The 16,566-nt window shown below is 45.3% G+C and overlaps 1 protein-coding gene across 1 annotated transcript in view; it reads left to right on the top strand.

Annotated features, from left to right (window-relative positions):
- Positions 1-8,739, top strand: part of VAT1L (vesicle amine transport 1-like) — a 191,442-nt gene extending 182,703 nt beyond the window's left edge. The window contains exons 8-9 of the mRNA XM_011945975.1: positions 1,790-1,873; positions 6,210-8,739. Of these exons, the coding sequence (XP_011801365.1) occupies positions 1,790-1,873; positions 6,210-6,308 (183 nt within the window). The 3' untranslated portion in view covers positions 6,309-8,739. The remainder of the gene's footprint in view (positions 1-1,789; positions 1,874-6,209) is intronic.
- Positions 8,740-16,566: the final 7,827 nt, after the last annotated feature.

Genomic DNA, 16,566 nt, shown 5'->3' with positions numbered 1-16,566 from the left:
AAAAAAAAAAAAAAAAAAAAAAGCAAAACATTAGCTGAGCATGTGGTGACGCTTGCCTGTAATAATCCTAGCTACTTGGGAGGCTGAGGTGGGAGGATGGCTTAACACCAGGAGGTCAAACCTGCAGTGATCTGTTATTGTACTACTTCACTCCAGCCAAGGCAACAGAGCGAGACCTTGTCCCCCCAAAAATGGGTTGATTCTGATCACTGCCAGGTTGTTCAAAGACTGCATTTAAAAATGCATTTATATTAAATACTGATTTGATGATATGTTACCAGACAGACACTAAAGTTAAAAGGTATCCATTTCTTCTACATGTTTTATCATATATCCATAGCTCTTTCTAGTTATTTTAGTATATGTATGTTTTTATGGAGACAGAGATTAAAATATTTTAAATATGCATGTCAGTTCTCATTTAGCAATATTACAACATTTAATTCTGCTGTGCAGTCTTCGTAATTAACTGCATATATCTTTATATTCTTTAACAGTCACTTATCATTTCCTTTCAGTGGATAGATGTGAGTGAGTCATTGTTTACTTAACCATCCCCTTAACTCTGGGACATATAAGTTGCTTCAATGTTTTGCCATAAAAAGCAATACTGTAATTGAGTATCTTTTGTGTAATAAGTTTTTTTCCCCATAATTTAAATTACGTCTTTAGGATAAATTTCCAGAAAAGCAATTAGAATACAAACATTTTAATAGCTGTGTCAAGTTGTTATCCAAATGTGTAGAAGGCTTCCGTTTTCATACAAGCAAACACTGCTCTATCAATCAGCCACAGGGTGAGTTCCTCAGAGGCAGGCACTGTATCTTACTTTTTGTTGAACCACATAGCATCTAGGCTACAAGCAACATTTAATGAATATTTTTGGACTGAATGAACACAAATTTTAAATGTTTGAGGCTTCAGGAAAAATATTTAGGCTAGATCTATTTAAAAAAATTTTTTTTCTTAATAAAGAGATGTGGCATTTCCATGCAGGTTTCGCTGAGATGTGGAGCACAGGCCTGTACCAAGCACCAAACTCCATAGTACCCTTTCTGGATTTCATTTAACTCTCATGCCTTCCTCCCCGACCCCACCCTCAACAGTTGGAATTCCACCTGGCAACAGAATGAGATGCTCAAAATGCAAACTGGATTCTGCCACAACCTTGCTGTTTCAGAAGGTCCCAGGAGACACCTGTGGGCCTGGCAAGCCCCCAACATTTGAAAAGAAACAGGAGGCCCTCTTTTCTGGGGAGAATACTATAATGTTGAGGGGAAACTCCACTTAGAGACAACATTTCCTCCCAATAACCAGAATCGTGAGAATTTTCCTGAGTGCAGTTCAGCCTTGAGTAATGGGTCAATTTAGCCCAACTGTGAGTCAGAGTTACATAACACTGAAGCAAGCAGGGCACAAACGACCTTCAGAAAGTATCTTTATTGGTCAAAATGTAATCTGACTAAAGCACCCTGCCACCCTGCAGCATGTCACTCTGAGAATTCCAGACAACCTTCCCCCCACCCTTTTAAGAAATGTTCGTCTACTTATTTCAAGAGCTGTCACCCTCATTTTTTCGACCCAGAGGATGTTTGCAAAAGATCGGGGTGTGTGAATGGCACAACCAGAATGAAGTTACACCCCCAACGTCTAACATCGCCTTCTTAGCCACTAAGCTTGAGCCGCAGCGCCCTCTGGTGGTCACTTGACACTTTGAGTTTTCCAGGCCCTCTTTATAACAGCAACACTTCACCTAACCAGCACCTCTGTTTCTCACCTTGTCTGGCAGGTGAAGGAGGCCATGCAGCGGATTCACGACCGAGGGAACATTGGCAAGTTAATTCTGGATGTAGAAAAGACCCCAACTCCACTGGTGAGTGAAAAGCAGAGGAGTCTGTTCAGTTCCACGTGAGAGAGCACCACGGATCAATCAGGTGCACACATAGGTGGGGTAGAAGGAAGTACAGGTAGCTTGTGGGCTAGTGGAGGAGACCAGGGGTAATCAAACAATTTCACACATGAGGGATTCATGACAAACTGAGATGATGCTGAAAAGGCAAGGCCAGTGCTTCAGTGAGAGCATATCAAAAGCAATCTGAAGACATAGGCAGGAAAGCATAGCAACAACAGACCTGTCTATTACAGCTGCTAGCTCTTGGGGGAAACTCCTGGAAAATTTCAATAATTTCACATTCATGTTCCTGACAGAATGATGCCAGCTGCTTCCGAGATGCTCCCTGATGGTTCCACAGATTTTTTTCTTTCAGAGGGAGAGAGTGAGTCTCACTCTGTCACCTAGGCTGGAGTGCAAGAGCACTGTCTCAACTCACTGCAGCCCCCACCTCCTGGACTCAAGGGATCCTCCCACCTCAGCCTCTTGAGCAGCTGAGACTACAGAGGAGAGCACTGCTATGCCCAGCTAATTATAATAATTATTGGCCAGGCGCGGTGGCTCATGCCTATAATCCCAGCACTTTGGGAGGCCAAGGTGGGTGGATCATCTGAGGTCAGGAGTTCGAGACCAGCCTGGCCAAGATGGTGAAACCTCATCTCTACTAAAAGTACAAAAATTAGGTGGGTGTGGTGGTGTGCACCTATAATCCCAGCTACTGGGGAGGCTGAGGCAGGAGAATTGCTTGAACCCGGGAGGCAGAGATTGCAGTGAGTCATGATTGTGCCATTGCACTCCAGCCTGGGATACTAGAGCGAGACTTCATCTCAAAAAATAATAATAATAGAAAATAAAATAAAAATAATTAAAATATAAATAAAAATATAATTAAAATATTATCATTATTATTTTTAGAGACAGGGTCTCACCATGTTGCCTAGGCTGGTCTCGAGCTCCTGAGTTCAAGCAATCTGCCTATCTCGGCCTCCCAGAGTGCTGGGATTATAGGTGTGAGATACCACACCCAGCTGTGATTTCTTTTTTTTTCTTTTACTGGGACGAAACCCTTATATCCCAGGGATACCACCAGTTCTCCCCAGGGCCTCTCAAGGAGGGACTATGTAGTGGTGTGGTCAGTGCACACACCACCCGACTGCACGGATTCAAAACCCTGAGCCCCTGTTTATGACCTGGGCAAGTTACTTGACTAGTCAGCTTTGATCCCCTGTCTGTAAATTGGAGATCGATAAGTTCTCAGTTAGAATAACATTCATAAAGCATTGTCTGGCATGTTCTAAGTTCCAGATCATCTTTTTTTGAGACGGAGTCACTCTGTGGCCCAGGCTGGAGTGCAATGGCACGATCTCAGCTCACTGCAACCTCTGCCTCCCGGGTTCAAGTGATCCTCCCACCTCAGCCTCCCAAGTAGCTGGAATTACAGGAGTAGCTGGAATTACAGGCACATGCCACCACACTCAGCTAATTTTTGTTTTTTGTTTTTAGTAGAGGCAGGGTTTCACCATGTTGACCAGGCTGGTCTCGGACTCCTGACCCCAAGTGACGCACCTGCCTTGGCCTCCCAAAGAGCTGGGATTACAGGCATGAGACACTGTACCGGGCCCTCCTGAAGGCTTTTATCCCTGAGACCTAAAGAAACAACAAGACAGTAGAGAGTGGGTATTCGGAGCAACCACGTGGTGGAAAAGAGGCCAAAGGCCTATCTAGACGGAAAAGCAGACTTGAAGGAAAGGGAGCATGTCGTCAGGTTAAACAGAAGACATGGAGACACAGGAGGGATCCAGTGAGGTCATTTTAGGGCTAGCACCTGACGGAAGAGGAAACAACTCAAGCTCCAGGCTCTGCAGGATGGGTCGCTGTCCACTTGGCAGGTGTTGGAGGAGGGGGACGGAGGCGCCTGCAGAGGTGCTTTCTCCTACTGGAATGACCACTTTTTTTTTTTTTTTTTTTAAGACAGAGCCTCATTTTGTCACCCGGGCTGGAGTGCAGTGGTGTGATCTCGGCTCACTGCAACCTTTGCCTCCCGGGTTCAAGTGATTCTCATGCCGCAGGCTCCAGAGTAGCTGGGATTACAGGTGCACACCACACCACGCCCAGCTAATGTTTGTGTTTTTAGTAGAGACTGGGTTTCACCATGTTAGCCAGGTTGGTCTTGAAATCGTGACCTCAGATGATCTGCCCGCCTAGGCCTCCCAAAGTGCTAGGGTTACAGGCGTGAACCACCGCGCCCAGCCATGATCACCCTTAGCCCTCACTCAGCCCCGAATCTGCCCAGCCAGCACGCTGCAGGAGTCACACTGCTCCTCTAGAATAGTCTGGGCTGTAAGGCGCATTGGCAGCACCCAGGCAGGGGAAGTCGATTGCTATTGGCAGCTCCAGAAGTGAATTTCCTGGGAAGCACTAAGAGTGGAGTCTCTCCTGTGCAGAGCCTCCTCTCGATGAGGCTGGACCAAAGCAAAAGTCGGAACTCATCCTATGACGTGTCATGAGGCCAGAGCAGAGGCAGAACTGCTGCCTCCAAACCCCATAGAACCAGAGGGCAGCCCTGCCCCAGTCCTGGCCATCAGACCAGTGCCCCAGAGAACAGGGGTGGCCTTTCCTGAAGGCAACTGACCTCTACTGCCCTTACGGCTTCTGCGGTCACATCACCTCAGGGTCTCCCTTTCCACTGCTGCAGAACGGAACTAACAATAATTACTACTATTGCTACGACTTCATAGAGTCGTAGAGAAGATGAAAAGAACCAGTGTCTGTGAGCCAACTGGCATATTGGTGACTATGGATTATAATATACACTACTAAGGGACAGCTTCGTTGGTTAGTTCTTCATTATCCTAAAGCGCCTGTTGCATACATACCTAGTTGTAGGGAAGAAAACTGCAGAAACCTGGTCCTCCCCTGTGGTATCTATGGTTCGGCAGGGGCAGATGGACATTGGTCAATGAGCCATTCATATAAATGGGACATTGCAACTCTTGATCAGTGCTACAAAGAAGAGGTATTGGGGCCATGAAAGCTCTTAATATGGAGATTGTTCCAGTTAGGGAATTCTGCAAAGGCTTCCTTGAGGAAGTAGGATGAGCCCTAAAGGAAATGTAGGGATGAACTGGGCAGAGGGGGTGGAGGAATGACATTCCGGGGAGAAGGCACTGCACATGCCATGGCCAAGGGGGGAAACACAGCTTCACGTGAGACAACATGGAATGGGCTGAGATTCAGGGGCCAAATTCCTGTTTATCAGAATAGGCCATGAGGCAGCCAGGGACTCGAGTTTGGGAGATCTGGGGTCCAACCCAGATCAGGAGCTAAGAACAGAAAAGAAATCTGAGACACACACAACTCACATAGGGGGATGTTAATGGACATTTGTTCTGAGCCTCTCTCATGTGCTCAGCCATTTGCTAGACTCTTCAGATACATTGCTCCATCTTCTTTCACCTGGTTCTTGTAACAACTTTATAAGGCAGGTGGATTTATTCGCCACTGTCATGATGGAGGAAATGAAGGCCCAGAGGGGTATTCCTAACTATGCCAGGTACCAGTGGTTAACAAAAGAAAAGGCACCAAGCAAAATCGCGGTCTTCCCATAAACTATATTCCAATGGGGGAACAGAGACCAAAAAGCAGATCAATACACCTTTGTTCTGGTTGTTGTGTCTGTTCTTCGTAAGTGATGGCATTAAGACTTCAACTCTGGGGCTCTGTGCAGCTGACGCTGTCAATACCCCTCCCAGCTCCCCTTGGCGCTCGGGTCCCCTGCACTCCAGGGTCTTCCTCTTGTGGGCACCTGCCCCTCTCTGCCTGACAGCTAACTCTCATCACCAGAGCATGCTTGAGTTTTGCACAGAACCTGCATGGGGTACAGGGAGATAACTCACCTCCCCTGAGAGCAGTCCTCAGCCATAAAGTGGTTTCCTCCTCCCTCAGAAGGGGCAGCTCTAAGATGTGCCCTCCAGGGTCTCTCAGCGGTCCCCAGCAGGACTGAGTCCCACTACTCACACAGGAGCTGACTTACTAACATCCCCTGCATTGGATTCTTCCCCTTTTCAGTCTCATTTCTTCACTCCCCTGCTAGTGCTTCATGGGATCACCTCCCAATTCCAGATACTGGCATTCAAATCCTTATCTCAGCACCATCTCTTGGGGTCCCCAAATATGACAGCTAATCCTGCACTGCCTTCCAGGGAAACAAGCAATCCTAGCCCTAGCCCCCAAGTCCTCCCATGGGACTCTGTCAGATGCTCAAAGATGACGGGTCTGGGTTGCATAGCTCTCAGTAACATCCTCTTTTGAATTACAGATGGCCAATGACAGCACAGAGACCAGTGAAGCAGGGGAAGAGGAGGAGGACCACGAGGGAGACAGCGAGAACAAGGAGCGGATGCCCTTTATCCAGTAACCCAGGACCCAGGTGGGAGAATGTGAAGGATGGTTTGGAAGACGAGGACCCGGCTGAGAAAACTCTTCTGTGCCCCAGTGAACAAATGCTGTAGTCCAGTGTGTGTCGTGTTTGTCTGCAGTCAGCTGAGCTAAAAAGCTGTTGATCACTGTTGTTTTTTGAAATTAAGTGCCAATCCCATGCCATGCAGTATTATGTCCCTCTTCTATCTCTGTATTACACACTCCCCTCTCCCCTGTATCAAAACCATCCATCTGTGGGTTCTTCTTGACAGTTCTAGAACAGCCTTGCAAATTAATACAAGCCCCAGGGCCCAATGCCTAAGAGACCAGACATGGGCAAAGACAAGTTTGGATGGAAAGGTGTTATCACAGAGCCCTGTTTAGCTCCTAGAATTCTTCAGGCCAATGACACTTTTTTGCTGCTGACCACCCATGCCTCTGATGAGAACACTTGCTAATTTGGCCAACAGAAAGAGAGTAGGCCGGATGTTTTCACAAGCCCACAAATTTAGAAACTCTTAGTAGTACATTTTCCTCTCTCCATTTAAGAGACGACTATGGTCAAAAGTTTGAGCCATTTCTCTTCTACCCCTTCAGTGTTTGACCCTTTCACTGGCTCTCATCCATAAACACAGGGAGGCAAGTATGGATTTTTCACAGAAGACAATGGGTCAACATCATGAGTTTGAGGACCTGCTATGAAGATTTATCCTCCAAAACATCTCATGAGCAGGATTCTTCCTGCTCCATATCTATTTTGATTTTAAGAGAACACCACATACGAGATGCATTCAGAAGTCATTCTTGAGCATTGTTGGTGTTTGCACACTTGCCACCTGCATTGCCAATTCTGTGAACTTGAATTTCTGGGGGAAAGTGACCACTTTGACCATGCGTGGATTTCCCAAAGAGTTTCCTTGCGGACCATAGGTGGAAAAGTCAAGGAGCATCTCCTTCCTGGCCGAAGCATGTCCCAACATGTAACAAACTCTAGTGATGTAAAAGGTTTATATTCAGCATCTGATGCCAGATGTACAGTTCCTCCCCTCCCATATATAAACCCCTGGTGTAGAATCTGCATCACCCCTGCTCTTGGGAAACCAAGGAACAAGCTACCTGCTCACACACCTTGTTCAATTTTTCAGCTCCTAAGAACCCCACCCCCATGTCATTTGACTGCACTTGAGAGGTGAATCTAGTTACCCTGGAGAAAGAGAAGGATCTCAAAGTCTCCCCCCAACGGCGCCCCTCACTCCCTCATTCCAGTCCTTTAGGCTAAAATGGTTAACTATCACTCACAAACCAATCTGGAAATCCCAGGAGCTCACGGGATTAGTACCCCAACTTTGCGTTCTGAAAAATATCAGAGGGCTTTTATGTTGCCCAGTTTCTCCATCAACAAGCCTTAGGGTGGACCCAAGCCTTTCCCCAGGTGGTAGGAACGAATGCATCTTAGCAATTACCTGATTTCCAGTCCTTTTGTAGCAAATGTCACCTCATTCATGTTCTTTTTTCCTATCCTAAGCTTAGGATGATGAGTTATGTATGCCAAATATTTATCTGAAGTTTCTCCCCATTGTGAATGTGTATATAAAATATGAAGACAAGAAAGGGTGCCGTCATCTGAGGAATCAAGGGATGAGAGTATCCCAAAAGAGGACACCAACATCATTCTTTTCTTCCTACTCCAGGACTCACCACTATTCCAGTTCTGGGCCATTTAGAGAGATAATGGGGCGTTTATTTCCCTATTACCTTTGCTAAGTGCTATATTATTGACTGTTTCTCCCGTAACCATGCCAAAAAGGGGGTCTTGGGGAGAACTGTCATCCAAGTGGCATTCCTAGTAAGTTGGGCATAAATGCCATTTTCCAGAGCTGAAGGAGCGAAGAGCCATTGGCCATATTAGGGCTCTCCTTCCCCAGGGGCGTGGGAACTCAGCTACGTTCAGAATTCACATCGCCTTTATTATGACGAGAGGAGAGGCATAAAAAGGTACTCCCCACCTCACCCCCAAATCTGGGTATGGTTTTGTTTTGTTTAACTAGCAAAGTTAATCCAGTAATCACAAATTATACCAGATGTAAAGAAAACCCTTTCAGAGTACAGAATGAGAAAACTAGAGTTTGACCAGTAAGACTAATTTCTGCCATGAAGAACCAGGGGGACGCAAGTTAATTGTTTAACGTACTCTCATTTTAAGCACCTTCTTTCCTGTCTCTTGATTGTTTTTTCTGAAGGAAGTGTAAAGAATGTCTCAGTCTGTCCTAAAGGAACTGTGAAGGCTTCTCTGTAATTTAAGCTTGATTGAAGTGAACTGAAACATTGTCTAATGTCTTCGTGGCTTTAGAGCTTTTGTTATATTGTGCCTACAAAGCAAATTATGTTTACATAAAAATATAAATAAAGTATTCAGCATAGCAAAACCTTGCCTGGCATCTGCTATTCCACATAAATCATTGCTGGATAAGCAGTTGCACTATTTTTTTTTTTTTTTTTTTTTTGAGACGGAGTCTCGCTCTGTGACCTAGGCTGGAGTGCAGTGGTGCGATCTTGGCTGGCTGCAAACTCCACCTCCCAGGTTCACACTATTCTCCTACCTCAGCCTCCCGAGTAGCCGGGACTACAGGCACCCACCACCACGCCCGGCTAATTTTTTGCATTTTTAGTAGAGACGGGGTTTCACCGTGTTAGCCAGGATGGTCTCGATCTCCTGACCTCGTGATCCGCCCGCCTCGGCCTCCCAAAGTGCTGGGATTACAGGCGTGAGCCACAGCGCCCAGCTGCAGTTGCACTATTAAATATGCAATGAATGGGGAACTGAAACAGGAAAAGTTAAAAATCTAATGGGAGCATGTCCAGATGAGAAACTAAAGATCACACGGAGAAAATAGGAGTTAAGAAGAGAAAAGCCTTTAAAACCATGTTCAGGTTCCCTCAAGCTAGAAAGTAAAACCATAAGGTAAAAAATATATACATAAATTGAAAACATCATATGGGCCAGGCACAGTGGCTCACACCTGTAGTCCCAGCACTTCGGGAAGCTGACGCCAGTGGATCACCTGAGGTTAGGAGTTTGAGAAAGCCTGGCCAACATGGTGAAACCTCATCTCTGCTAAAAATACAAAAAGTAGCTCAGTATGGTGGTGTTTGCCTGTAATCCCAGCTACTCTCAGGAGCCTGAGGCAAGAGAATCACTTGAATCTGAAAGACAGAGATTGCCATGAATTGAGATCACATCACTGCACTCCAGCCTGGGTGACAGAATGAGCCTCTGTCTCAGAAACAAAACCAAACCAAAAAAACTATTATATGATCATGATGACAGTGATGATACAGGTAACGATAATAGAATAACAATAGGCCGGGCGTGGTGGCTCATGCCTGTAATCCCAGCACTTTGGGAGGCCAAGACAGGCGGATCATGAGGTCAGGAGATCAAGACCATCCTGGCTAACACGGTGAAAACCTGTTTCTATTAAAAATACCAAAAATTATCCGGGCGTGGTGGCAGGTGCCCGTAGTCCTGGCTACCAGGGAGCCTGAGGCAGGAGAATGGCACGAACACAGGAGGCGGAGCTTACAGTGAGTAGAGATCATGCCATTGCACCCCAGCCTGGGCGACAGAGTGAGACTACATCTCAAAAAAAAAAAAAAAGGATAGAACAACAATAATGCCCAACGTTTATAAGGCGACCTACTATATGTAGCTAAAAACTGTCCACATATTAATTCACATGCCTTCCCCACAGCCCTAAGAGGTAAGGTCTATCATTATGTCCACATACAGGTGACAAGATTGAAACACAGGGAGCCTGTGCCCTTTCTAAGATCACATGCTACTAAGTGAAAGCTGGAACTCACCAATTTCCAGCCCTACTTTTGCCGCCAGAATTCATGCTCTTAACCACCTGATCATGCTACCTTGAACCTTAAATAAGGGAAAAACATAACACATTTCCAAATGAGCGATCGCTTGTCCACTTGAAACCCATTAGGGGTTCGGTTTTCTCTGATTTCAAGGATATGCGTGTAAATTTGTCTTGCTTCGTAGCAAATAATATGCATGTCCAGAAGCATATTTACCTTTCTAACCTTCCATACAAGTGTTTGGTGACATACTGATTTTGAAACTCACATGTCTCATCAATAGTTTTCATTTTCATGATCTAAAATCCTCAGGGTTACCTAAGAGATACAAAAAAGTAAAGATCCACCAGCTAGGGTTTCACAAAAGAGGAATTTATGGCTGGGGAGGGTGTGTAGTATTTTACCATCTTTCTCAGCAGGAAGTCAACAAAACAGGCCTATGTCAATAAAACACCAGATATATAAACCAGAATTGACAAAGCAGAAAGTTAGCCACGCCATCAGTGAAATTCTTAGGAAGTTCCACACTACTAACTTTGTTTTTTTTTTTTGAGACTGAGTCTTGCTCCATTGCCCAAGCTGGAGTGCAGTGGCACAATCACAGCTCACTGCAGACTCGACCTTCTGGGTTCAAGCAATCCTCCCACCTCAGCCTCACAAGTAGCTCAAACCATAGGCACGTGCCACCATGCCCAGCTAGCTTTTTAATTTTTTTTGTAAAGACAGAGCTCTCCCTATGTTGCCCAGGCTGGTCTCATACTCCTGGGCTCAAGTAATCCTCCTGCCTTGGTCTCCCAAAGTGCTGGGATTATAGGCTTGAGCCACTGCGTTCAACGTGTGTGTGTGTGTGTGTGCACGTGTGCGTATTTTTTCAGACCCAATCTCACTGTGTCACCCAGGCTGGAGCGCAGTGACATGATCCTCGGCTTACTGCAACCTCCAGCTCCTAGGTTCAAGTGCTTCTCCTGCCTCAGCCTCCTGAGTAGCTGGGATTATAAGCACATGCCACCATGCCTGGCTAATTTTTATATTTTTAGTAGAGATGGGGTTTTACCATGTTGGCCATGCTGGTCTCTAACTCCTGACCTCAGGTGATCCACCTGCCTCGGCCTCCCAAACTGTTGTACATTCTTATTTAAGGCTCACGTTCTCTGTATGAATCCCATGGCTGCACCCAGCCAGTGTTTGTGCACTGTCACATTTAAAAATGGCTCAGCCACCAAATCTAGAAACTAAACTAAATCCACATCTTCACTTTTAACTGGAAATGGGAAAGAGGTCTACTACAAATTGGAAATAATTTATTTTGTTTTGAGATAAGGTCTCGCTCTGTCACCCAGGTGAAATATAGTGGCATGATCTCCACTCACAGCAGCCTCCACCTCCCAGGCTCGAGCAATCCTCCCACCTCAGCTTCCCCAGTAGCTAGGATGACAGGTGTGTGCTAACTTTAGTATTTTGTAGAAACAGGGTCTCACCATATTGCCCAGGCTGCTCTGGAACTCCTGGGTTCAAGTGATCCTCCCACCTTAGCCTCCCAAAGTGCTGGGATTACAGACATGAGCCACCCTGCCCAGCCCAAATTAATTTTTAAAGGTTTGAAGGACGTTAGGGTAGTAATATTTAAAACGCCATTTGGGGCATAGGAAACATTTGTGTATGAGCAAGGAAGACAGAAATTTGTGAAGCAGAGAATAGAATAGCGTAGCTGAAATACAAGATTGTGGGGAGGGAGTGCAGCAGGAGATAGGCACTATGGGAAGTCAGCACCAGATCTGGGGGCTGCTGAATACCACTGGCACTGGTATGTATTTTATGCTTACAGCACATCTCAACTTTGACTAGACACACTTTAAACATTCAGGATCACCTGTGACCAATGGCTACCATTTTGGACAGGCAGGTGTAGAGGAAGGGCAGGAATGGACTGCAAGATATAAAGGTAGCCTTTAAAGATGCAATGGGAGAGGGGATAATGAAGATGCAAAGTAGGGAGGGAATGGCAAGGAAAGCAGATACAAAGGAGGCGGCGATGCTTGAGTGAAGCCACGAAAGATGAGCACATGCCATCCACGAGAATAATTTAAGTACCTTTAAGGTACTTAAAGGACACAGGATAGTGCCTGGCATGCAGCAAGCACTCAGTAAGCATTACTTCTTTTTCCCTAACCCCATTTGTCAATGCCGGGAAGAATGGGATGCTTGGGAAAAACTCAGTAGCTTCTTTTTTCTACTTTTTTTTTTTTAAACAACAGAGACTATATAGATCTCAATATTTTGCTTCCAGATTTGTTTGTGGGAAAGAATAAAATAAATGTTTTAGTATTCTCTGCCATGAGCAGAGCTTCTATTGCCAGCCAAGCAAAGACACTGGGAAATATGTTATTCAAATTAGCATCCAAACACCCAAACAAAGAAGAAACTCAGACGGGGGCAACTGAAACATCAACACAGCACAGGAGTGCACACTCACGAACAACTGTGCAAGAGCAGAAGCCTTGGAATCTTCCAAAGTAGACATCGAACTTGGGGAATTGGCTTGGTGTCTGAGCTTTCTCCTGCTACAATGGAGCAAATCATATTGTACATATTGTAGAAGATCAAACGTCACAGTGTAGGTGTAAACCAGCTGAAATCATGATCCACAATTCCAGTCGAAGAGCCAGACAACAAATGCCTCCAAAACCGGGTTTCTCCACTCATTCACACACTGATCAAATGTCTAGTATGTTACCGACATATTATTTTTAGTGTCTTAGCTGCAAAAATAAGTGCATAGCCCCTGCCATTCAGGAACTCAGTTTAATGATGTGGTAATAAATAAGTTATTCATTGTGCAAATGGCAATTTGTTTGTAGAGCCTGCCTTGGTACTGGGCATTTATGTGGGCCGAGTGGCAAAGAGGCTATAATTGATGAGAAATGTGTATCAGGAGCAGACAAAGAGAGCCATCTAGGACAAGTAACTATCATTAGGTACATCAGTGAGGAAGTCCAGGGTCGTTTCATGGAATGGTTCACTTAACTACTGCATTCATCAAGAGAAAAGCTAGAAAATCAATAGGACTGGATTATGGAAATCCATGGATTTCACTTTAAGGGTTCTGGATTTTGTACTAAAAGAATAATTCATTGAGGGACGAATCAAGGGATTGCTAGAGAGGGTCTCAAGTAAGAGAAGACCATGGGAAATCTTCCCAGAATGAACTTCACTATTTCACTTGGTTCAGCTGTGGGAGGTGGAACAGAGGCAGGTGCCATATTGGAATAACAGTTCTTCGGCCAGTCTCCCAGCACCCATGCAATGTCTATTTATTTATGAGATAAGGTGCCCATGGAATTGGCATGAATGGGAACAAGAGAACTCCTCTCCATCTCAGGAGTTGTGAGACAAGGAGGGGTTGGTGGTTCTTTTTCTGGGGATATGGGACCTCTTCTCCATGGAAGTAGAGGCTCCCGGAAAGCAAATCACCATTCATGAGAGTCAAAACTAGTGCAAGTGACCCATGTGGCATACTCACAAACACTGACACTCAAAGATTGGAAACGTTTTCAAAAATGTGCCCCAGCTCAGAGTTTACAGATGTCCATTGAGTGGAATTGAATCGAGACCAACCATGGAAATGAAACTAACATTTGCTGAGGATTGCTACTTGCCAGGCATTTTACACATACCCTCACTGAATCGTGGCAGTGCCTGGAAAAGCAAGCATCATCCTCACTTACAGATAAGGACCCTGAATTTCAGGGAGGTTAGGTGGCCTGCCCTTGTTCACGCAGTTGGAAAGCAGAGGTGTCCAGTCTAGAACGCAGGGCTCTATATGACAGAAAGGCTTCTCTCAATAGCTGGGAGATGATGAAGGCCAGGAGTTCCAATAACCTCCTGGCAAAGAAAAAGAACCTTCTCTTTACTAGCTCTAGTGAGAACCAAGGTGCTCTCAGGAAGGCTCTGATTAGCCCTTTCTGGGTCACATGCCAGCCTGTAAAACAGTCACTGAAGCAGAGGGGTGGCTATTACTTGGCCAGCCTGGGTCACACAGCCCTGGTAGGTTCCAGCAACCTGATTGACAAGACAATCAGGACCATGTCAAGCTGCAAAAGGATCCTCATAGGAAATGATGCTGGATGGTTAAACTATGTCCACTATAGCTACAGTATATGGAATACTCATTGTGTGCCGGACACTGTTTGAAGCCCCTGTATAATTACCACTGACACCCACCACATGTTGTCTTGGTGCACTAGAGTTCACCTGCAGCTATAGATAGTTCCTGGCATGGGGACAGCTTTCCACATCAAGCACCTGCGCTGGTCTTTCTTCTGTGCCTGCAGGCTTCCTTCAACACCACAGGGCACAAATGCATGGGGGTCACCCAGAATTACTGTGGTACGGGGCAAGGGGTAGCTTCAACTAGCGGAAGATGGCAGCTGGAGGATAAATGCCAAGATTTCCCACCTTCTAGTCTCAGGATTTGGAGGTGTGTTCCACACCTCATTCTCCTACTCCTGCTCCTGCTTTCTGAGATCACATTCCCAATAAACCATTTCCATCCAAGTCCTTGTCTTGAGGGATCCTATTGTGGAACCCAAGTAAAAAAAGCATTTTACATGTCTTTACTTGCCAACTACCCCCAAAAACCCTATAAAGTAACTGACGCTATTTCCATTTAACTGATGACAAAATGAAGCACAGAAAAGTAAAATAAAGTGCCCAAAACTACACAGCTAGCAACTGAGTTTCCAGAATTGGGACCTAGAAACCTAGCCAAGTTCTCTTGAATGTCCAAGTCACTGGAAACATGCATTATGGCTTAAGCTGGAAAAATTATTCAAAAGCTAAGCTAGTGTCATAATTAAATTGACTTCTGGGGCCCGCCCTTCTCAGTCTTTCAAAACCCTGCCCAAGGAGTGAGAAGGGATTATTGCTATTTTACTGGTTCTGGAGAACTCTATCCAAGGCCAGCGGGAGGGAACCCAGCAGCATGATGAGTTAATGGGCTATGCTGGAAAAAACGGAATCGGACAAACCCCAAGAATCATAATACATTTGGTCTCTTCACCCTTTGCCAAAACAAACAAAATACCAATTTACTGAGCCCAGGCTGCTACTCAGGCTGACGTCTGATGTTAAGAGTTGTTCTGCCTGTCTTTGTTTGGAGGCAGAAGTTTGATTATCTCAATGGTCCTTTGAAATTAATCAACTAGCAATGAAGGAAGTCAATCTATCATTAAATTTCATTTACATAATTTAATTAACTAGATAAATTCAGAGTGTATTTTTAAAACTCCCATTCTTACTCAGGCACTCCCTCTCTCTCCTAATCTTAATGTTATGAAATAGACTCGATTCTGTTCTACAAATATTACTAAGCCTTGGCTACGTGCATGGCCCTGTTTTGCATGTTATGAAGGAGTTAAACACAGCCTGGCCACTGCTAGCAAAAAGCCCACGGTTGGGCCGGGCGCGGTGGCTCACACCTGTAATCTCAGCACTTTGGGAGGCCAAGGTGGGCGGATCATGAGGTCAGGAGATCGAGACCATCCTGGATAACACAGCGAAACCCCTTCTGTACTTAACATGCAAAAAATTAGACGGGTGTGGTGGCAGTCACCTGTACTCCCAGCTGCTCAGGAGGCTGAGACAGGAGAATGGCGTGAACCCGGGAGGCAGAACTTGCAGTGAGCCAAGATTTTGCCACTGCACTCCAGCCTGGGCAACAGAGGAAGACTCGGTCTCAAAAAAAAAAAAAAAAAAAAGCCCGTGGTTGAGAAGATGGCATGAGACAGGGACATCAATCACCAGGAAAAAGCTAGAAGCATAAACAGAAGAGATGCATGGGGCTCAGGGCTGCAAGAGTGGAAGAGGCGGTATTTGGATAGAGGATAAAGAAGCTCTATGGAATGGAGGTGGGATGGACACTCTTGGTTTTGCCTGCCAAATTTGGCTTATAGTTCCATGGTCAAAAGCAGAGACTCTGAAGACAGATGGTCTGTGTTTGAATCCTGACTAGCTGTATAGTTACCAGCTAAATGACCTTGACCAAGTTATTTGCTCTCTGGGCCTTTGTTGGCTCCTCTGTAGAAGGGTATGATGACACTAAAATGTTATGAGGTTATGGTGATATTAAATGAGTCAATAGGTATAAGATGCTTATGTGAGTGCCTGGTATGTAATAAGAAATTGTAATTGCGATGTGTTTTGTCCATTGCACCTGATTTTCCTTTGGGGAAAGACCCACGCTTTATATATTGTGTTGGGGTTTCTGTAAGTCAAGATGCCTCGCCCTTGTTTACTCAAATGAGGCTTATGATCCAGGGAAGGTCAAATGAATGGTCTAGTAATTGGAAGTTTAAGAAGAGAGATGCAAACAAACAAATGGGTAGAGC

The sequence above is a fragment of the Colobus angolensis genome, unplaced genomic scaffold (genome assembly GCF_000951035.1).
Source record: "Colobus angolensis palliatus isolate OR3802 unplaced genomic scaffold, Cang.pa_1.0 Scaffold248, whole genome shotgun sequence".
In the NCBI taxonomy this organism is placed as follows: domain Eukaryota; kingdom Metazoa; phylum Chordata; class Mammalia; order Primates; family Cercopithecidae; genus Colobus; species Colobus angolensis.
This window is presented reverse-complemented; position numbering and strand designations above follow the sequence as displayed.